Source organism: Somniosus microcephalus, chromosome 1 (assembly GCF_052327205.1).
Source record: "Somniosus microcephalus isolate GS21.2 chromosome 1, FLI_Smic_1.0, whole genome shotgun sequence".
In the NCBI taxonomy this organism is placed as follows: Eukaryota; Metazoa; Chordata; class Chondrichthyes; order Squaliformes; family Somniosidae; genus Somniosus; species Somniosus microcephalus.
In genome coordinates, this window is record NC_140987.1 from 150,031,746 (window position 1) to 150,054,850 (window position 23,105).

The following is a 23,105-nucleotide window of genomic DNA, read 5'->3' on the forward strand; positions in this document are numbered from 1 at the left end:
TTCCATTGACCCTAATTCTGCTGTCATGTTTGTAGTTCTTCACCCTGTTATAATTTACCATATCTCTTTCATTTCTAGCTTCAAGCAGTACAAGGCCTTTCTATACCAAGGGCCCCTATCAGTGCTGTTTCACTAGTCTTGTGATATCCAGACTATCTTACATTAATCTACCAGATAAATACCTTAACTTGCATGATCTCTCTCATTTTATGTCCTTATACTAATTATCCTTTAAATATTGTTGCAATTAGTTTTGGTGAGCGAATTCTAATTTCCAATTAGCATTATAATATGATTTTTTAGCAATTTAAACTTCACTTGCAGCCTGTTGCTGTTTGTTATCAAAGCTTAGTCAAAACTGCTTTTGACTGTCCTTGCAGCTGCATTCTGAACAAGTCTTAGCTTTTTAGTTACCCAGGAGTAATTATGGGTAATATTATTTGGTCAGTGGCTACACTTGAAATTATATGTATGATTCTCATCCACTAAATATCAGCCTTTTGTACAAGGTCAACAAAGCAGAAAAATGCAATGAAAACTAATGGCTAAATATGGTTTTAGTTTTGAAAAGTGTTATTTACATCAAATCGTTTTTAGAATCCTGGAATGATGCAGCACAGAAGTAGGCTTTTCTGCCCATCATGCTTGTGCCAGCTCCTCTTGAAGGAGCTCTCCAATTAGTCCCACTCTCCTGCCCTTTCCCCACAGCCCTGCACATTTTTCCCCATCAAATATTTATTTAATTCTCTTTTGAAAGTTATTATTGAATCTGCTTCCATCACCCTTTCAGACAGTGCTTTCCAGATCATCATAACATTTATAAATATATTAAGAGTAAGAGGATAACTAAAGAAAGGATAGGGCCTATTGGGGATCATGAGGGTAATCTGTGTGTGGAGGCGGGAGACGTCGGTAGGGTTCTTAAAGAATGCTTTGCGTTTGTTTTCACAAAGGAGAGGGGCGAAGTCGACATTGCTATCAGGTGGCGGGGGGAGGTAGGAGTGTGAAATATTAGATGAAATAAACATAGTGAGAGAGGAAGTATTAAGGGGTTTAGCAGCTTTAAAAGTGGATAAATCCCCAGGCCCAGATTAAATGTATCCCAGGCTGTTAAGCAAAGCAAAAGAAGAAATAGCAGTGGTCCTGACCACCATTTTCCAATCCTCTCTGGCTTCAGGTGTGGTGCCGGAGGACTGGAGTGCTAATGTGGTACCCTTATTTAAAAAGGGAGAAAAGGATAGACCGAGTAATTACAGGCCAGTCAGCCTAACTTCGGTGATGGGAAAATTATTGGAATGAATTCTGAAGGACAGGATAAATCTTCATTTAGAAAGACACGGATTAATCAAGGATAGTCAGCACGGATTTGTTAAGGGATGGTCGTGTCTGACAAACTTGACTGAATTTTTTGAGGTAACAAGGAGGGTAGGTGAGGGTAGTGTGTTTGATGTGTATATGGACTTTAGCAAGGCTTTTGATAAAGGTTCCACATGGCAGACTGGTCATGAAGTTAAAAGCCCATGGGATCCAGGGCAAAGTGCCAAAACTGGCTTGGAGACAGGAAGCGGAGGGTAATGATAGCAAAATACTGCAGATGTTGGAAATCCGAAATAACAACAGAAAATGCTGGAAAAACTCAGCAAGTCAGGCAACATCCGTGGAGAGAAATTTGAGTTGACGTTTCGGGTTTGACCCTTCTTCAAAACTGGAGAGAAAAGGAACTAGATCGAAGGCAGGGCTGCGATCGGACAAAAGAATAAAAGAACCAAAAGAAGTAAAAGAGATTAGAAGCTAGACGAGATGGTAATAGGCTGTGATTAGGTGTAAAGTGTACTGGCAGGGCAAAAGATAGCTGCCAGGTGTGAGAGAGAAACAAAAGCGGAGGGTAATGGTTGATGGGTGTTTTTGTAACTGGAAGGCTGTTTCCAGTGGGGTTCCGCAGGGCTCCGTACTAGGTCCCTTGCTTTTTTGTGGTATATATCAACAATCTTGACTTGAATATAAGGGGTATGATTAAGAAGTTTGCAGATGATACTAAAATCGGCTGTGTGGTTGATACTGAAGAAGGAAGCGGTAGACTGCAGGACGATATCAATAAATTGGTCAGGTGGGCAGAACTGGCAAATGGAATTCAATCTAGAGAAGTGAGGTAATGCATTTGGGGAGGGCTAACAAGGAAAGGGAATACACATTAAATGGTAGGACACTGAGTAATGTAGAGGAACAAAGGGACCTTGGAGTGCATGTCCACAGATCCCTGAAGGTAGCAGGCCAAGTAGATAAGCTGGTTAAGAAGGCATGCGGAATGCTTGCCTTTATTAGCCGTGGCATAGAATACAAGAGCAGGGGGGGTTATGCTTCAACTGTATAAAACACTAGTTAGGTCTCAGCTAGAGTACTGCATGCAGTTCTGGTCACCACATTATAGGAAAGATGTGATTGCACTAGAGAGGGTACAGAGGAGATTTACAAGGATGTTGCCGGGAGTAGTGAATCTTAGCTATGAGGAAAGACTGGATAGGCTGGGTCTGTTTTCCTTGGAACAGAGGAGGCTGAGAGGAGATCTGATTGAGGTGTGTAAAATTATGAGGGACATAGATAAAGTGGATAGAAAGGACCTATTTCCCTTAGCAGAGGGGTCAAAAACCAGGGGGCACAGATTTAAAGTACAGGAAACTTCGCGATATCCGGCACCGACTGGACCGGCGTGATGCCAATCTATGAAAACTTCCGGACAGACCAGTGCTAATGTTGAAGGATACGGAGGTTTTCATCTCCGTATCTGACAACAAACACTTGCTTAGCAACAGCTTGTAAACAGTCGGCCCATACCTTGGAAGCGTCTCTGTAGCTTAGCAACAGCTTCAAAGAGGCTTTCCAGAGACTGTTTTATAAAAATAAAAAAAATAAAAATGCTAGGAGAAGAAAAAAAAAGAAAAAAATCTTAAGAAAACGGTTGATTTCTGCTGTTAGATCAAGGTTTCCGGCCATACAACCTCTGGATAAACCAAAGTTTCCTGTAATTGGGGGAAGGTTTAGAGTGGATTTGAGGGGAAATTTCTTCATCCAGAGGGTTGTGGGGGTCTGGAACTCGCTGCCTGAAAGGGTGGTAGAGGCAGGAACCCAAACCACATTTAAAAAGTACTTGGGTGTGCACTTGGGATGCTCTAACCTGCAGCGCTACGGACCAAGAGCTGGGAAGTGGGATTAGGCTGGATAGCTCTTTGTTGGCTGGTGGGGACGCAATGGGCCAAAATGGCCTCCTTCCATGCTGTAACTTTCTCTGATTTCATAACTGGCTACAGAAAAAAAAAGTCATCTCATCTTGCTTCTGGTTCTTTTGCCAATTACCTTAATCTGTGTTCTCAGGCTACTGACCCTACTGCTGCTAGAAACCGTTGCTCCTTATTTACTCTATCAAAACCCTTCATGATTTTGAACACCTCTATTAAATATCACCTTGATTTTCTCTGCACTGAGGAAAACAACCCCACTTCTCTAATCTCCCCACATAACTGAAGTCCCGCATTCCTGGTACCATTCTAGTAAATCTCTTCTGCAGCTTCACTAAGGCCTTGACTTCCTTACTAAAGTGTGGTGCCCAGAATTGGACACCATACTTCAGATGGTGCTTAACTAGTGACTTATAAAAGTTTAGCATAATTTCCTTGCTTTTGTACTCTATATGGGGGGAGTTGTAACCCCAAAAAACAAGTGGGTTGGGGTCAGGTGGGAGGTTAAAGTGTGAAAAATCTGAATCCTGACCCTAACCTGCCCACTTCCGGTTTTAACAGGTGGCACGGGGGCAGACAGCCAATCTGCTCCCAGGAGGCAGGTTGGCATTTAAATTATGGTAATGAGGCTGGAAGCCCCTGATTTAACCTGCTGTGCAGGTTTAACTGGCCTGCCGGGTTTCCCGGGCCTCGAGGAGAGGATGGCCTCGGGGAGCACTCCTTGTGGGCTGGGAGCAGCACGAGGGCTTCCTCCTGGCCCCGCAAGCTCTTTCCACCTTCCTGGATTGTACCCCCAGGGTTTGGGATCGTACTTACCTGGGACTGCGGCCTCTTATCCAGCGTTCCCCGTCTGATTGGAAGCCAGCCAGTCAATCAGACTGACTTCCAGGTGGGGAATCTCTGTCGTCATGCTACAGCATGCGGGGAACCCTGGACTGTGCTGTACTGGCCCCCATCCCTGCTTGCAGCGAGTCTCCAGCTAATAATTCTGTCATGTTTCTATAAAGTCAAGGATTCTGTGGGGGTTTTTTAACACCCTTCTCAACTTGTTCTGCCACCTTCAAAGATTTATGTATGAACAGCCCCATGTCCCTCTTTTCCTGCATCCTCTTTAAAATTGTAACTTAGTTTATACAGGAAACTCTCGTTTAAACGGCACCTAAATATCCGGAATTCTCTATTAACTGGCAAAATTCATACTCCGAAAACACCTCAATAACCGGAAATGTTGCCGAGTCCGAGTCTCCTGCAGTGGCCGAGTTAGTCAGTGGGGGTAGCTCTCCAAACTGCCACTACTCGGCTTCTTGGCGCTGTCGGAAGTCCGAACACCTCAATAACAGGAGTCTGACTCTCCCGCGCTGCCACCATCCATTTAACACAACATTCTGTAGGTGAGCACCCAATTACTGTATACTGCACATTTCTTGATTTTTTAAATTATTTTTGTTTGTTAAAAATAGCTTCGGTAGATAACCCTTTCCGTCATCCGGAATTTTTAATCAACCGGCACCATCCCGGTGCCGAATACCAAAGAGTTTCCTGTCTTGCTTCTCTTGATTCTTCCTATAAAAATACATTATTTCATACTTCTCTATTAAATTTCATCGCCATGTGTCTGCCCACTTCACCAGTCTGTCTATATCCTCCTGAAGTCTATTACTATCCTCCTCACCGTTTGCTACAGTTCTGCCTTTTATGTCATCATCAAACTTTAAAATTATGGCATATATACCCTAGTCCAGGTCATTAATAGACATCAAAAAGAGCAGAGGTCACTGTATACTGCTTGTCAGATGTCAAAAAAAAGGCCCAGAATTTGCAGTGGGTAACAACAGCAAATGAACAGCGTTCGCTGTTATTACCCCTTTGAAACTGACCGCAACGTTGGGGTGTAGCGCATGCACATCCTAACATGGAAATCCTGAAGTTGTGGTTAATCATTCACTGCTCTGACACTGGTTGTGCTGTGGACTGCCCCCCCCCCCCCCCCCCCCAAAACAACCGGCAATCAGTGTTATCTGGGGAATCGGACGAAAACTTCGTCTCTCTTCTGCGGTAATATCGCTGTTAAAGCACCCCAGTAAATGTTAGAAATAACAACAGAAAATGCTGGAAAAACTCAGCAGGCCAGGCAACAGATTAAGAGGCCAGTTTGGGGGCTGGGAAATGGGGATGAGAGAACAAAAGAGAAGTGAAGAGGCATTAAGAGGTATTCAAAACTTGAATTAAATGTACCCCATTAAATGTTAGACCCTTTTGGATTAGGTGTAACTGGGTTTTTAACAGTGTATTGACTGCTAAACAAACATGGCCCTGAAAAACTAACTTTAATTTTGTGGAGTGTCAAATTTATCCATTTTAATAAAGATTAAATTTTTTTAAGCAATTTAAAAAAAATTAAAAAAAAAATTTTTTTTCGTTTTATAAAAACTTTGTTCATCTTTAATTCAGATTTACCTTTCCCCCCATGTGAAAGCCCCAATCTTTGTTTGCTCTAACATTTTAAAATGTTAAAACCAAAGGAGCTTACTCACTTCCTAGTTCTCTGAGAAATCTGCATTGTAATTGATTGCTTAGACAGTTTGTTGACATCACAGCAGCTCGCACTGATTTCAACTGTGTTGGAAAAGCCAAACTTCTCGCCACAGAGATCGAGATCTTTATAGGAAGCTTACTTCGGGGCAAGCGGTGAATGCCTTTGCTTTCGCCATTAACCGCAAATTACGGGCCAATCTTTTTTAAATGTCAATTTCCTTTCCTTTCCTGGAGGTGTTGACTCCTTATTGGGGCATTTTCATGTATGACTTATCTTCTAGTACCACACTGTGTGGTCATTATTCATGTGTGTTGGGCTATTCAACTTTTGGGGACAGGTCTGGTGTACTTATGCTACTTCCCACACACACACTCTCGTTCTTTTTTTCTCTAGGAGAAATAATTGAGTAACAATCAGAAAAGGGATTCCTAGACAATTTTTTTCACCCACAGGTGCTGAGGCCACTCCTGCCAAAATTATCCAAGATTAATTAATTCAGCATAGATCAAGGATTGAACCTGGCATTTTCTTTGCCTTTGGCTTACTTACGAACTTGATGTGATTTTTTGTTGTTGTCTTAAAACAAATTAATTTCAGATTCTAACTTTGCAATGTCATCATTTGAACTTGGCCTTAAAGAAGCCAAGAAAATAAATGGACTAAAAATATAACAAGACTGTTGCATGTTATAGTTGCTATATATTCATATTTGTTCAATGTTTTTTAGGTTACCTTTGTTGGTTGAAGTGTGGCACAAAGATAAAATGACTAAAGACTTGCTGTTGGGAGTAGCAAGATTGAAATTGTCAAATGTTCTGACAGCAGATAAATCCCGCTTTTTGGGCTCATCAGGAGATCAGTGCTGGCGTCAGACCTACAGTGAGAGGGTTCCAGTTGTAGCAGCCCAAGGGCAAGTATGATTGTTGACCATACTAAAATGATTAACCCAAGTCATAATGCCTCATTCCAAAATCTTGTGTACATGTAATATTGCAGCTTAAGATTTTTTTCAAATGCCATTTGCATCCTGTTCTTGCCTTTCATGGAGAAGTGGAGTAAATTGCAGCGCTGTGGGTTTTTTTTTTACTGGTAAGATTCTCCAGCGTAATCTTGGATCTGTCACATGATCTGCACTGCTGTTTTTGTGCCATATTACTATGAATGTCACTGGACCGCTTCTTTTTCCCCCTATTATCAGCCAGAAATGTGACTGTCTTCCACAAAGTGGTGTTTCATTTTTTTTCTTTCTTTGTTAGCAACTCTTATCTTTAACATGGTTTGATTTTTGAGCTTTTGTGCATTATCATTTGTCTTGTACTGAACCAGTTGGAATTTTTCATGCCTTGGTGCATCGCTGTTTATATTCTCTTGCCTGGGTTTAGTTTTGTCAAAGCTGTTGAGATTCTCCTGACTATTACTTCATTGACTTCCCAAGGGACATAACTTCATGCATATAAAGTTTTAAAAAGTTTACAATGCAAATGGTTCATAGACTTTTAACACATTGCCTCCATATTCATGGGTTAAGCAAGAAAACTTGGATTTATATAGCGCCTTTCATGACCACCTGATGTCTCAAAGCGCTTTGCAGCCAATGAAGTACTATTTAAAGTGGAGTCACTGTTGTAATGTGGGAAACGCAGCAGCCAATGTGTGCACAGCAAGGCCCCACAAACAGCAATGTGATAATGACCAGATAATCTATTTTTGTTATGTTGGTTGAGGGATAAATATTGGCCAGGACACCAGGGATAACTCCCCTGCTCCTCTTTGAAATAGTGCCACGCAATAGAGCCTCGGTTTAACGTCTCATCCAAAAGATGGCACCTCCGACAGTGCAGCACTGCACTAGAGTGTCAGCCTAGCTTTGTGTTCAAGTCTCTGGAGTGGGACTCGAACCCACAACTTTGTGACTCAGAGGTGAGTGTGCTACCAACTGAGCCACAGCTGACAAGCTCTCGAGTTGAATCTAGAAAGTGTGTCATGAAGGGAATAGTAAAGTCTAAAGAACATTGTAAATAGGAATTGAATACATTTGGTGCCTTATCCTTATTCCCTTGCTTAATAAGTGCTTCAACCTTCTTTTCATTTTGGTAGTTCCCTATGACATGGTGAGCACACAAGTTTTTGGAGATCAGGGTATCCAAGTTCTCCACCCCCCCCCCCCCCAAAAAATGATGAAAGTATTTAATTTAACTCGTTCAGATTCTATGTTTTAACTGTACTGAGCTATACTGATGTGGATTGATTGATGGGGTTTGTAGCTGCAGATACAAATTATGGCTGGATACAGCATCCAGAAATGTTGTTGTATTTCACTTCGCTTGCTTCCTGCATGCCTCGCACTGTCAATTGTCAAAGATATACTACTTGCCAGGTTGTATGTTTTAACTATCTTTGCTGGACCAGAATTGATCTACACTCAAACCATTACTGGAAAAGGATCATGCAAGAATCTCCGTGTCACTGGTAGTGATAAAATGTTTCTAGCTATATTCAGTAGAATTGCACAAGGGGGCAGTGCTCACAAACCTTTCCAATAATGCAGTTGCAGTAGTCTATAAATATCCTTGATGTTAGTTGTAGCTTGCTGGCTTATCAGCAAAAAGATCAGTCCCGGTTGTAAAAGAAATGTTTAATCACTTAGCGATATTTCAAAAAGTATACTAAGTTAGCTTATTCTAAACTAGGAGGGAGTAGGCAGAAGACTGTGGACTTGGCAATCCTGGCTGGGGAGCAGATAAATTGACCACGGTTCCCACTTCCTCAAGGAACTCTGTTGGGCACCAGGTCAGGTCTGGGTCTGCCTCTGTGGTCAAATAGCCTATTGACCTTTGTATTTAACATATAAAGCATGACTACTTGGCTGAAGTGCTTGGGGGGCTGTTGGTCTGTGAAATAGTGTACCCTGCCGAGTGTTGACTGCTGGGTAGAGGTAAGCGAGGGGAGGGGGTGAATGGACATAAGAGGGAAGCTTTCCTAACATTGCTTACTTATTCTCACATGCCAACCATATATACTCTGCTGTTAATTGGGGTAATCACACAAACTACCTTTTAAGACATTGATGTTCAAAGGGAGCCATAGGTCAGATAATCTTTCCTACTCTTCTATATCAGCGGGAACGGTAGCATAGTGGTAATGTCGCTGGGCTAGTAAATGATCCAGAGAAATGAGTTCAAATCCCACCAGTTGGGGAATTTAAATTCAGTTAATAATGGAATACCTGTGATAGAAACATAGAAGATAGGAGCAGGAGTAGGCCATTCGGCCCCTCGAGCCTGCTCCGCCATTCAATGAGATCATGGCTGATCATCCACATTCAGTACCCTGTCCCTGCCTTCTCCCCATAGCCCTTGATCCTTTAAGAAATATATCCAACTCCTTCTTGAATCTATTTAATGAATTGGCCTCAACTGCCTTCTGTGGCAGAGAATTCCACAGGTTCACCTCTCTTTGGGTGAAGAAATTCCTCCTCATCTCTGTCCTAAATGGCTTACCCCTTATCCTTAGACTGTGACCCCTGGTTCTGGACTCCCTGGCCATCGGGAACATCCTTACTGCATCAAGTCTTTCTAGTCCTGTTAGAATTTTATAAGTTTCAATGAGATCCCCTCTCATTCTTCTAAACTCCAGCGAGTATAAGCCCAATCGACCCAATCTCTCCTCATATGTCATTCCTGCCATCCCAGGTATCAGCCTGGTGAATCTTCGCTGCACTCCCTCCATGGCAAGAACATCCTTCCTCAGATAAGGCGACCAAAACTGCACACAATACTCAAGGTGTGGTCTCATCAAGGCCCTGTACAACTGCTTGTTCCTGTACTCGAACCCTCTCGCTACGAAGGCCAACATAACATTTGCCGCCTTAACCGTCTGCCGCACCTGCATGCTTGCCTTCAGTGACTGGTACACAAAGACACCCAGGTCTCGCTGCACTTCCCCTTCTCCCAATCTATTGCCATTCAGATAATCTGCCTTCCTGTTTTTGCCACCAAAGTGGATAACCTCGCATTTATCCACATTGGGCAGATGCATGGCAGATGCAGTATAATCACTCAACCTGTCCAAATCATACTGGAGTTTCTCGGCATCCTCCTCACAGCACACACGCCCACCCAGCTTTGTGTCGTCTGCAAACTTGGAGATATTGCATCTAGTTCCCTCGTCTAGATCATTAATATATATTGTGAATAGCTGGGGTCCTAGGACCGATCCCTGCGGTACCCCACTAGTCACTGCCCGCCACTTGGAAAAAGACCCGTTTAATCCAACTCTTTGCTTCCTGTCTGCCAACCAGTTCTCTATCCAAGTCAGTACCTTGCCCCCAATCCCATGTGCCTTAACTTTACATGCTAATCCCTTATGCGGGACCTTATCGAAAGCCGCCTGAAAGTCCAAATACACCACATCCACGGGTTCTCCCTTATCTATTTTACCAGTTACATCCTCAAAAAAATTCCAGATTAGTCCAGCACGATTTACCTTTTGTAAATCCATGTTGACTTTGTCTGATCCTGTCACTGTTTTCCAAGTGCTCTGCTATTACATCTTTTATAATGGACTCTAGCATTTTCCCCACTACCGATGTCAGGCTTACCGGTCTATAATTCCCCGTTTTCTCTCTACCATCTTTTTTGAATAGTGGGGTAACATTAGCTACCCTCCAATCCATGGGAACTGTTCCAGAGTCTCTAGAATTTTGGAAGATGACCAGCAATGCATCTACTATTTCTAGGGCCACTTAAGTACCCTAGGATGTAGATTATCAGGCCCTGGGGATTTATCGGCCTTCAATCCCGTCAGTTTCCCTAACACTGATTTCTTTCAGTTCCTCCCTCTCATTAGACCCTATGTTCCCTGACATCTTTGGGAGGTTATTTGTGTCCTTCTTTGTGAAGACAGAACCAAAGTATGTATTTAGTTGGACTGCCATTTCTTTGTTCCCCATTTTAAATTCCCCTGATGCTGACTGCAAGGGACCTACGCTTGACTTCACCAATCTTTTTCTCTTCACATATCAATAGAAGCTTTTACAGTCAGTTTTTATGTTCCCTGCAAGCTTACTCTCATGCTCTCTTTCCCCCCTCTTAATTAATCCCTTTGTCCTTTGTTGAATCCTAAACTGCTCCCAATCCTCAGGTTTGCTGCTTTTTCTGGCTAATTTATATGTCCTCTCCTTGGATCTTATGCTATCCCTAATTTCCCTTGTTAGCCACGGTTGAGTCACCTTTTGTGTTTTATTTTTATGCCAAACTGGGATGAACAAATTCTGTAGTTCATCCATGTGATCTTTAAATGTTTGCCATTGGCTATCCGCCATCAACCCTTTGAGTAACATTCCCCAATCAATCCTACCCAACTCGCGCCTCATACCATCGTAGTTTCCTTTATTTAAATTCAGGACCCTAGTCTGAGTCAAATACTTCACTCTCCATCTTAATTAAGAATTTGATCATATTGTGATCGCTCCGCCCCAAGGGGCCTCGCACAACAAGATTGCTATTATTCCTTTCTCATTACATAACACCCAGTCTAAGATGGCCTGATCTCTAGTTGGTTCCTTAACATATTGGTCCAGGAAACCATCCCGTATACACTCCAGGAATTCCTCCTCCACAGTATTATTACTAATTTGGTTAGACCAATCTATATGTAGATTAAAGTCACCCATGATAACTGCTGTGCCCTTATTGCACGTGTCTCTAATTTCCCGTTTAATGCCATCTCCAACCTCCGCATTTCTGGTTGGGGGTCTGTATACAACTCCCACTAACGTTTTCTGTCCCTTGGTATTTCTCAACTCTACCCATACAGATTCTACATCAGAGCTGATATCCTTCCTTACAATTGTGTTAATCTCTTTAACCAGCAATGCTACCCCACCTCCTTTTCCTTTTTGCCTGTCTTTCCTGAATATTCAATACCCCTGGATGTTGTGTTCCCAGCCCTGGTCACCCTGGAACCATGTTTCCGTAATCCCAATCATATCATATCCGTTTTCATCTATTTACGCAGCTAATTCATCCACCTTATTACGAATGCTCCTCGCATTAAGACACAAAGCCTCCAGGCTTGTTTTTTTAACACTCTTAGACCTTTTAGAATTATTATTTACTGTGGCCATGTTTGATTTAAATCCTTGATTACTCTGACTGCCACTTTTGCTTTTCTCCTTTCTGTCTTTTGCTTCTATCCTTGCTTTCCTTTCCTCTGTCTCCCTGCACAGGTTCCCAACCCCCTGCCATTTTAGTTTAAACCCCCCCCCCACACCACTAGCAAACACTCCCCCTAGGACCTCGGTCCCAGTCCTGCCCAGGTGCAAACCATCCATTTTGTACTGGTCCCACCTCCCCCAGAACCGGTTCCAATGTCCCAGGAATTTGAATCCCTCCCCCTTGCACCATTCCTCTAGCCATGTATTCATCTGAAATATCCTTCTATTTCTACTCTGACTAGCACGTGGCACTGGTAGCAATCCTGAGATTACTACCTTTGAGGTCCTATTTTTTAATTTACCGCCTAACTCCCTATATTCAGCTTTTAGGACCTCATCCCGTTTTTTAACCTATGTCGTTGGTACCTATATGCACCACGACAACTGGCTGTTCACCCTCCCCTTCTAAAATGCTCTAGCTGCTCCGAGACATCCTTGACCTTTGCACCAGGGAGGCAACATACCATCCTGTAGTCTCATTTGCGGCCGCAGAAACACCTATCTATTCCCCTGACAATAGAATCCCCTATCACTATAGCTCTCCCACTCTTTTTCCTCCCGTCCTGTGCAGCAGAACCACCCACGGTGCCAGGAAGTAGGCTGCTGCTGCCTTCCCCTGATAAGCCATCTCCCTCACCAATATCCAAAGCGGTAGATCTGTTTGAGGGGGGGATGGCTACAGGGGACCCCTGCACTACATGCCTGCGCCTACTACTCTGCCTGGTGGTCACCCATTCTCTTCCTGCCTGTGCATCCTTTACCTGCGGTGTGACCAACTCCCTAAACGTGCTGTCCACGACATCCTCGGCATCGCGAATGCTCCAGTATGCATCCATTCGCAGCTCCAGCGCCGCAATGCGGTCTGCCAGTAGCTGCAGCTGGATACACTTCCCGCACACCTGGTCGTCGGGGACACAGGAAGAGCCCCTGATTTCCCACATAGTGCAGGAGGAGCATACCATGGCACTGAGCTGTCCTACCATGACTTACCCTTTAATTAATTCAAATTAAATTAAATCAAATATATCCCACCAATTAAACTGCAATGAAATGATATGCTCAAGGGCCTTTGTTTAACAGCAGTCCCTGCTACACAACAGAGACCCTAGAAAGTATAAACCACAAAATTTAAGTTTGGAAAAAACGAGAGAGAGAGAAATACTCACCAACCAATCACTTACCTGCTTTCTGGTGACGTCACATTTAGATTACTTTTTACTTCTCTCTCGCTCTCGGAGCTCTGAGATTGGTAAGCCTACCTGCGCCTCGGGCTCTCCTTTAATCGCCGCTGCCGCTCCTCCCAGGTCCGTGCTGCTGCTGTGGGGCCGACCTGCGCCTCGGGCTCGCCTTTAATCACTGCCGCCGCTCCTCCCACGTCCGCACTGCCGCTGCTGATACAAATCTTACAGCTAGTATCAGTAATGGTGACGACCAGATTGTCACAAATACCCATCTAGTTCACTAATGTCATTTAGGGAAGTAAATCTGCCGTCCTTACCTGGTCTGGCCTATATGTGACTCCAGACCCACAGCAATGTAGTTGACTGGAATGGCCTAGCAAGCCACTCAGTTGCAGCAAACCACTATGAAACATTCATAAGAATGAAACTGCAATGGCACACCCAGCCCCGTCGACCCTGCAAAGTCCTCCTCACCAACATCTGGGGACTTGTGCCAAAATTGGGAGAGCTGCCTCACAGACCTGACATAGTCAGAGTCACAGAATCATACCTTTTCCGCCGGGGTGGCGGCACAGTGGTATACAGTCAGGAAGGAGTGTCCCTGGGAGTCCTCAACATTGACTCTGGACCCCTTGAAGTCTCATGGCTTCTGGTCAAGCATGGGCAAGGAAACCCCCTGCTGACTACCACCCTCTCAGCTGATGAATCAGTACTCCTCCATGTTGAGCACCACTTGGAAGAAGCACTGAGCGTAGCAAGGGCACAGAATGTACTCTGGGTGGGGGACTTCAATGTCCATCACCAGGAGTGGCTCGGTAGCACCACTACTGACCGAGCTGGCCGAGTCCTGAAGGACATGGCTGCCAGTCTGGGCCTGTGACAGGTGGTGAGAGAACCAACACGAGGGGAAAAAACCTACTTGACCTCTTCCTCCCCAATCTATCTGTAGCAGATGCATCTGTCCATGACTCTCTTGGTAGCAACGACCACCGCACAGTAATTGTGGAGACGAAGTCCCGTCTTCACACTGAGGACACCCTCCGCCGTGTTGTGTGCTAAATGGGATAGATTCAGAACAAATCTAACCGCTCAAAACTGGGCATCCATGAGGCGCTGTGGGGCAGCAGCAAAATTGTATTCCACCACAATCTGAAACCTCATGGCCCGGCATATCCCTCACTCTACCATTACCATCAAGCCAGGGGACCAACCTGGTTCAATAAGGAGTGTAGAAGAGCATGCCAGGAGCAGCACCAGGCATACCTAAAAATGAGGTGCCAACCTGGTGAAGCTGCAACACAGGACTACATGCATGCTAAAAAGCAGAAGCAGCATGCTATAGACAGGGCTAAGTGATCCCGCAATCAGTGGATCAGATCAAAGCTCTGCAGTCCTGCCACATCCAGTTGTGAATGGTGGTGGACCATTGAACATCTAATGGGCGGATGAGGCTCCATGCATATCCCCATCCTCAATGATGGTGGAGCCCAGCACGTGAGTGCAAAAGACAAGGCTGAAGCATTTGCAACCATCTTCAGCCAGAAGTGCCGAGTGAATGATCTATCGGCCTGCTCCTGAAGTCCCTACCATCACAGAATCCAGTCTTCAGCCAATTTGATTTACTCCACGTGATATCAAACGGCTGAGCGCACTGGATACAGCAAAGGCTATGGTCCCCAACAACATCCTGGCTATCGTGCTGAAGACTTGTGCTCCAGAACTAGCCGCGCCTCTAGCCAAGCTGTTGCAGTACAGCTACAACACTGGCATTTATCAGACGATGTGGAAAACTGCCCAGGTATGTCCTGTCCGCAAAAACAGGACAAATCCAATCCAGCCAATTACCCCCCATCAGTCTACTCTCAATCATTAGCAAAGTGATGGAAGGTGTCATCAACAGTGTGAATATCTGAGCCAATGGTATTTGCCTTGTGTATAATTCAGTAACTGTACATTCATTCTTTGGGATCAAGATGGTTGTGTGGTAGAAAACATTTTTACCTATTAATCTAGTGTGAGAAATGTATACAGAAAAATGCTTCTCCATGCCTACTGTTGGGAGAGAGAGCAGGGAGTAATGTAGCAATTGGGCGGGGGGGTGGAATAACTGGTAGCTCTTTTTATTCATTCACTGGATGTGGGCACCACTGGCAAAGCCAGTGTTTATTGCCCATCCCTAATTGCCCTCGAAGGTTGAGGTGAGCTGCCACCTTGAGCCACTGCCATCCGTGTGGTGAAGGTGCTCCCACAGTGCTGTTTGGAAGGGAGTTCTCGGTTACTGACCCAGTGACGATGAAGCCAAGGTGATATATTTCCAAGTCAGGGTGGTGTGTGACTTGGAGGTGGTGGTGTTCCCATGCGCCTGCTGTCCTTGTCCTTCTAGGTGGTAGTAGTCGCTGATTTTGGAGGTGATGTTGAAGAAGCTTGGTGAGTTGCTGCAGTGCATTTTGTAGATGGTACACACTGCAGCCATGGTACGACAGTGGTGGAGGGAGTGAATGTTTAAGGCGGTGGATGGGGTGGCAATCAAGTGGGCTGCTTTGTCCTGGATGGTGTCGATTTTCTTGAGTGTTGTTGGAGCTGCATTCACCTAGGCAAGTGGAGAGTATTCCATCACACTCCTGACTTGTCCCTTGTAGATGGTGGAAAGGCTTTGGGGAGTCACTCACCATAGAATATCTAGCTTATGACCTGCTGTTGTAGTCACAGTATTTGTGGCTGGTCCAGTTAAGTTTCAGGCCAATGGTGACCCCCTCCCCCCTGGATGTTAAGGATCGGAGATTCAACAATGGTCATGCCGTTGAATGTCATGGGGAGGTTGCTAGACTCTTGTTGGAGATAGTAATTGCCTGGCACTTAGTAACATCCGTGCCACATATCTGGATACTGCTGAAAAGTTGTTGTTTCATTGTGACAAGTGCTAATAATGCATTCTAATAGTTTCACTGTATGAAAGGGATTTAGTTACATTATAAAGAGGGAGTTGTTGTCATTCGTGTAACCTTTGAAATAATATGCTGAAACCATAGTGGTAAAAGTAGACCTCGGGAATTAAGAGTGTCATTTTTGGAGTATTTTGCCCCCCCTTTACAGTAATCCTTTAGACATTAATTAATTGTAGCATTTTTGAATTTGATTTGTGTACTCTGGAAAAATTGCTTCTAATGAGGATAGTTGTTTATTTTAAACTATTCCACTCTTAACAGGCCAAGCAACAAAATTGCTGAATTGTATTATTCCATGACCCTGGAGGATTATAGTTTTATCAAAACTCAACATGTCACTGTGTCCGATTCGTCTCAGGTAAACATATAACTTCAGGCTTGGATTTTTTGATGTTGATTGAGAAATGGATGTCATATTGTAAGTTTTGATCTGCGTTTGCTTAAATACTGCAGTGTGAATGTGACCAGCTTGGCGCATAAAGCTATAAAACTGCTTGACTGAAGTCTTAACTAAAATATAATTAGATTTAGTTAATATCTGCAAACTACACAAAACAAATCCAATGTGGTCACTGTCTGTACCTTACAGCAAAAATATCCATGAAAGTTGCAGGAGGGACAGTGCCTGGTCACTGGAAATTCTCTGTGTACTCAATTCTGTTCCAAATTGCTGCCTGCAATGGTATATGTTAACTGTGCTAACTAAACTCCAACAACAACAACAACAACAACTTGTATTTATATAGCACCTTTAACGTAGTAAAACGTCCCAAGGATCCTTTGACATAACTCTAATATGATGCATAGGCTACCTCATTTATGCTTTGAATGTGAGGTAGAATCTAAACCCAAGTATTTGAAGACAACTCTTTCACAAATGACAAAATGGGCCTGGTGATTTTTTTATTAAAACAATAAGGCAGCTTTCTCACCTCATGCTTTCACGAGAGGAAGAAATAACTAGCATTTATATAGTGCTTTATCACATCCTCAAGCCATCCCAAATCATAGCCAATTAATTGCTTTTCAAATGCATCCATTGTCATATAGGCAAACATAATGGGAACTCCTGTCAATTTTAACTGCATCACTAAAGCAACTCTTACTTACTTTGCTGCTGTAAACCATAATGGAAAACTTTTAACAATAGGGTGTTGTAGTTCTGTGTTGGATTCTTTGCAAAGCATGTTGAAAAGAGGTTGAGTGTGTTTTTGGAGATAGGCAGGGTGGGCTGGACTCCAGCTATCAACTTCAAAAAGAAATCAAAAAGGTGAATGGAACTTTGGTTTTTATCTCGAGGGGGTTGGATTACAAAGGGAAGGAAGTTATGCCTCAGTTGTATAGAGCCTTGGTCAGGCCTCATCTGGAGTACTGCATTTAGTTTTTGGCACCGCAGCTGAGGAAGGATATCTTGGCCTTGGAGGGGGTGCAGCACAGATTCCCCAGAATGATATCTGGCTTGGTAGGTTAAATTATGAGGATAGGTTGCACAGACTAGGCTTGTATTCCCTTGAATTTAGAAGATCGAGGGGTGATCTGATCGATGTTTAAAATATTAAAAGGATTTGATAGCCTGGATACAGCAATTTGATGGGGAATCAGGTATGAGGGGGCATTAGCTTAAAATTAGAGCTAGGCCATTTTAGGAGGGAAATTAGGAAGCACTTTTTCAACAAGGGTAGTAGAAGTCTGGAACTCTCCTCTGCAAAAGGCTGTGGATATTGGGACAATTGGAACTCCTAAGACAGATCGATAGTGGGTCTTTTTAGGTAAGCGTATCAAGGGATATGGAGCCAAGGCAGGTAAATGGAGTTGAGGTACAGATCAGCTATGCTCAATGGTGCAACAGACTCAAGGGGCTGAATGGCCTACTCTTGTTCATATGTTCACCAGTATTTGCTTAGAGCACAAATGTAAATACAATTCATAAATGGTAAATATCTTTTCACTTTAGAATTCAAATATTCGACACCAACAGCCTGATCCTTCAGCTAAGCCTGTGCAGACTTCAGAGCTGGGTCCCGAACCTGAGCCACGTGAGACGATGGAGTATAAAGCTGCATTAGAGCTGGAAATGTGGAAAGAAGTGCAAGAAGATTTGTTTGAGAACCAAGTAAATCCTTTTTTTCCTGAAACAAATGTAAATTTAAAGAGTAATTTATTGCCAAAATGGCATCTGTCTGCTTGGATACTTGGAAAAGCATATTTGGACCGTTTCCATAATTGGGCCTACATCATAGCACCACATTGAAAGCCACTCCAATATAATTGAGCTTTGTGTATTTTTAGTTGTAACTTAAATATATTGTAATTTTAGGAGAGTTAAATATTTCCCCATCTTTCTTTTATTTTCTTACCCTCTAGCCATGCTCCAAGACCAACCTCTGAAGTTGATTGCCTGAATAAATCTTGCTTTCTATGAGCAAAGATGTTTTTTCTTTGTATGTGGTGTTATTAGAGTGTGCATATTTCATTGTGTGTTTTGTGTGAATGACCCATTTATTATTGTTTGTTTCTTGCGAATAGTTGAAACAAAAAGAACTGGCTCACATGCAGGCCCTTGCTGAGGAGTGGAAGAGGAGAGACAGAGAGAGGGAAGCACTTGTGAAGAAAAAGGTAAAGTGGTGAGGGGGAGGAGAAGAGAGAGAAGTTGCATGATACCAAAGTAGCTGTGAGTGCTTTAAAGAACTTGAGCCTGGTATCTGGGTCAGTAACTGCTTTCCCTGCACTGGGCTGTGTTCATAGTTCAATTAACATAGTGTATTTTTACTATGTGTGCTAACATACAGTACAAGTATACGGTGTTTCAAACAGTGATTCAATTCCCAGCTCAGTGGTGAATGACTTACAAAACCTCTTTCGGGGTGGGGTTTGAGGAAGGCTTTACAACCTTCTATTCTCCACCTTCCTTCCGCCATCACTCAACAGTTCCAAACCTCAGTACTGCTCTCCAATTCTCCCAGACACGTGTGACCACAACATCCCAGACTCTCTTACACTATCTTTTGGGGGAAAAAAGTTAAACAAGGCCGATCTGCCTGTAAAATTCCATGGCACTATTTGTGGGGGGTGGGGGGAAAAGAGGGAATTCTCCTGGTGTGCTGACTAACCTTCCACCATTGACCAATATTCCTCCCTCAACTAACACTGTGAAAACAAATTACTGAATTTATCTCATAGAAAGTAAAAATAGGAAGGATATGATAGCTCTGGGTTGAAGTAAGGATGAATGTGTGGTGCAGCTATTAATTATTTAATTTTTTTTTTTACAAATTATGGTGTGGTGGGAGTGAGAATGTAGGTCTGCTAGAGCAGGATATGGAACAATTGATAGAGATAAACTGTAGAAAATGAATTGTTTCTCGGAAGCCAAAGAAAACTGCAGCTAGACTCTGATCGTATGCACCCGGGGCTGTTTAAAGAAGCCAGAGAGGACATAGCAGATGCTCTGGTCACAATTTTTCAATCCTTCTTAAACATGTAAATTGTGCAATGGGACTGGAGAGTAGCTAATGTAACACCTTTGTTCAAGAAGGGAGTGAAGAATAAGCATGGTAATTATAGACCAATTAGTCAAACATTAGTTGTGGGCAAACTCTTAAACTCCATAATTCAAGATAAATTTAGTGAGCATTTAAAAATGCAGGGATTCATCAAGGACTATCAGCACAGATTTGTTGAAGGCAAGTTGTGCTTGACAAATTTAGTAGTGTTTTGAAGTGACTGTTTAGATAAAAGAAATGCATATATAGTATATATGGAATTTGAAACGGTTTTCAGTAAGTAGTCTGGAAGTTTTTAGAAAAAACAGGCATATGGTATTGAAGGATAGGTCGCCACATAGATTGAAAATTGATTGAAAATCTGCCGTATTCCGCGCATCTCTCGCTGGTCCCGCACAGCCCAGGACCGGCTTTTTCCATGTAAAGTTTTGACGCATGAAACTGACTGGGCCACGCATCCCCTTAAAGGGCCGAGCACCCAAAAAATATATAAGGGGGCACATTGGTCATCAGCCCTCTCCTCAAAAAAATCAATCCTTGACTTCTCCGTTCTTGCAAACTACTGCTCCATTTCCAACCTTGAGCATGCTGTCTCCTCTCAAATCTGTGTACATCTTTCCCAGAACTCTGTTGAATCCTTCCAATCAGGTTTCTGCCCCTGCCACAGTACTGAAACAGCTCTTATCAAAGTCGCAAATGACATCCTATGTGACTGTGACAATGGTAAACTATCCCTCCTTGTCCTTCTTGACCTGTCTGCAGCCTTTGACACGGTTGACCACACCATTCTCCTCCAACGCCTCTCCACTGTCATCTACCTTGGTGGGACTGCACTCACCTGGTTCTATCGAATCATAGCCAAACAATCACCTGCAATGGCGTCTCTTCCCACACCACTCCCGCACCATTACCTCTGGTGGTCCCCCAAGGATTCATCCTTAGCCCCTCCTATTTCTCATCTACATGCTGCCCCTTGGCGACATTATCTGAAAACAAAGCGCCAGTTTCCACATGTACACAGACGACGCCCAACTCTACCTCACCACCACCTCTCTCGACCCCTCCACGGTCTCTAAATTGTCACACTGCTTGTCTGACATCCAGTACTGATGAGCAGAAATTTCCTCCAACTAAATATTGGGAAGACCGAAGCTGTTGTCTTCGGTCCCCCGCCACAAACTCCGTTCCTTACCTCTGAACTTGACTATTCCAATGCTCTCCTGGCCGGTCTCCCATCCCACCCTCCATAACCTTTAGCTTATCCAAAACTCTGTTGCCTGTGTCCTAACTCCCACCAAACCGTGTTCACCCATCACACCTCTGCTCGCTGACCTACATTGGCTCCCGGCTAAGTAACGCCTCAATATCTGCGCTCCTCCAATTCTGTCTTCTTGAGCGCCACTGATTTTAATCGCTCCACCACTGGCGTTCATGCTTTCAGCTGCCAAGGCCCTAAGCTCTGTTATTCCCTCCTTAAATCTCTCTATCTCTCATTCCTCCTTCAAGATGCTCTTTAAAACCTACCTCTTTGACCACTGCCCTACTATCCCCTTATGTGGCTGTCTCAAATTGTGTTTGGTAACGTTCCTGTGAGGTGCCTTGGGATGTTTTACTCTGTTAAAGTTGCTATATAAATACTTGGTGTTGCAGGGGGGAGGGTGGGGAGGTGATGGTGGACTGGAAACTGAGTAAGAGTAAGGGATTGTTGTACAGACAAAACAAGAGTTGAAAGTGGTGTACCTCGAGCACAGAGCTTGGAGACGGAGCTGGGTAAATCACAATCGGAGTGGATTGCAAGCAGAGTGGAAGAATTTGGTGATGGTAGGAATTGGTGAAGAGGAGGAAGGCAATTTCTTGCGTCCATCTCAAAAGGAGGACTCTTAAGTATCTAGATATCTAATGATGGTTCTGTGTGGTTCTTGTTAAACTTAAGTAAATTTTTGTCTTTTTTCTCAGGTCATGGGTTAAACTGAAGTTTAGTTTTTAGTCCATTAAATTGAGGCATTGCAGGGCACCTCAATCCCTTCGAATGCACATCCTATGCCATGTGGGAAGTCCAGGATACTTCTCGTGTCCTGGACAGCCACATGTGCAGGAAGTGTCATCTGCTGGAAGAGCTCGAGCTCCGGGTTTCAGAGCTTGAGCAGCAGCTTGTGTCACTGCAGTGCATCCATGAGGCCGAGAGCTTTGTGGATAGCACACTTCAGGAGGTGATCACCCTGCAGCGTAAGAGTTTGCAGGCAGAGAGGGATGGGTGACTGCCAGACAGACAAGGAGGCCCAGGCAGCTAGCGCAGGAGTACCCTGAGTGCATCTGATATTCTGCTCTGAATACTGGTGAGGGCGAAGGTTCTTCTGGGGAGTACAGCCGGAGCCAAGTCCACGGCACCATCGGTGGCTCAGCTATACGGGGGGTGGGGTAGTGAGGGAGGAGGAAGGTCAGAAAAGCAATAGTGATAGATTTTATAATTAGGGAAGCAGACAGGCGTTTCTGCGGCTGAGGACGTGACTCCAGGGTGGTATGTTGCCTCCCTGGTGCCAGGATCAAGGATTTCACTGAGAGGCTGCAAGACATTGAGGTTGGTGGGGATAGGGTGAGGAGGAGGGTGAACAGCCAGAGGTCGTGGTCCATATTGGTACCAATGACATGGGTAGAAAGAGGGATGAGGTTCTGCAGGCAGATTTTAGGGAGCTAGGAAAGAGATTACTAACTAGGACCTCAAAGGTAATGATCTCCGGATTACTCCCGGTGCCATGTGCTAGTGAGTACAGATAAGGATAGAGCAGATGAATGTGTGGCTGGAGAGGTGGTGTAGGCAAGAGGACTTTAGATTCCTGAGGCATTGGGACCGGTTCTGGGGGAGGTGGGACCTGTACAAGCCGGACGGGTTGCACCTCAATAGGTCAGAGACCAATATCTTCGCGGGGAGGTTTGCTAGTGCTGTTGGGGCGGGTTTAAACGAGCTTTGCAGGGGGATGGGAACCTGAGGGTAGATTCAGAAGGAAGAGAAGCAAAGCTGGAAATGGAAGGCAGTAAATTAGTAAGTGAGTTTGGAAGGCAGAGGAAAGCAAGGCTAGAAAATAGACAAAGGGGTTTGGCAGTGCTCAATGGTATATACTTCAATGCAAGGAGTCTAGTGAATAAGGCAGATGAGCTGAGGGCACAGACAGACATGTGGAAGTATATCATACCTATTACTGAAACACAGCTGAAAGAAGGGCAGGAATGACAGCTCAACATTCCTCGTTACAGGGTTTTCAGATGAGATAGGGGGATAAAAAAGGGGGGTCGCAATATTGGTTAAAGAAACAATTATAGCTGATATGTTAGAAGGATCATCAAATGGGTTGAACTGAAGAACAAAAAAGGCACAATTTCACTGCTGGATGTGTACTATAGACCCCCAAATAGTCAAAGGAAAATAGAAGAACAAATATGTAGGCAAATTGCTGCAAAGTGCAGAAACAATAGGGCATTAAATGTAGGGGAT

At 44.0% G+C, this 23,105-nt stretch overlaps 1 protein-coding gene across 1 annotated transcript in view; it reads left to right on the forward strand.

Moving 5' to 3' along the window:
* Window positions 1-23,105, forward strand: part of cep120 (centrosomal protein 120) — a 143,599-nt gene that overhangs the window by 67,724 nt on the left and 52,770 nt on the right. Inside the window, exons 8-11 of the mRNA XM_085967909.1 lie at window positions 6,497-6,679; window positions 16,374-16,470; window positions 18,067-18,225; window positions 18,639-18,728. Of these exons, the coding sequence (XP_085824035.1) occupies window positions 6,497-6,679; window positions 16,374-16,470; window positions 18,067-18,225; window positions 18,639-18,728 (529 nt within the window). The remainder of the gene's footprint in view (window positions 1-6,496; window positions 6,680-16,373; window positions 16,471-18,066; window positions 18,226-18,638; window positions 18,729-23,105) is intronic.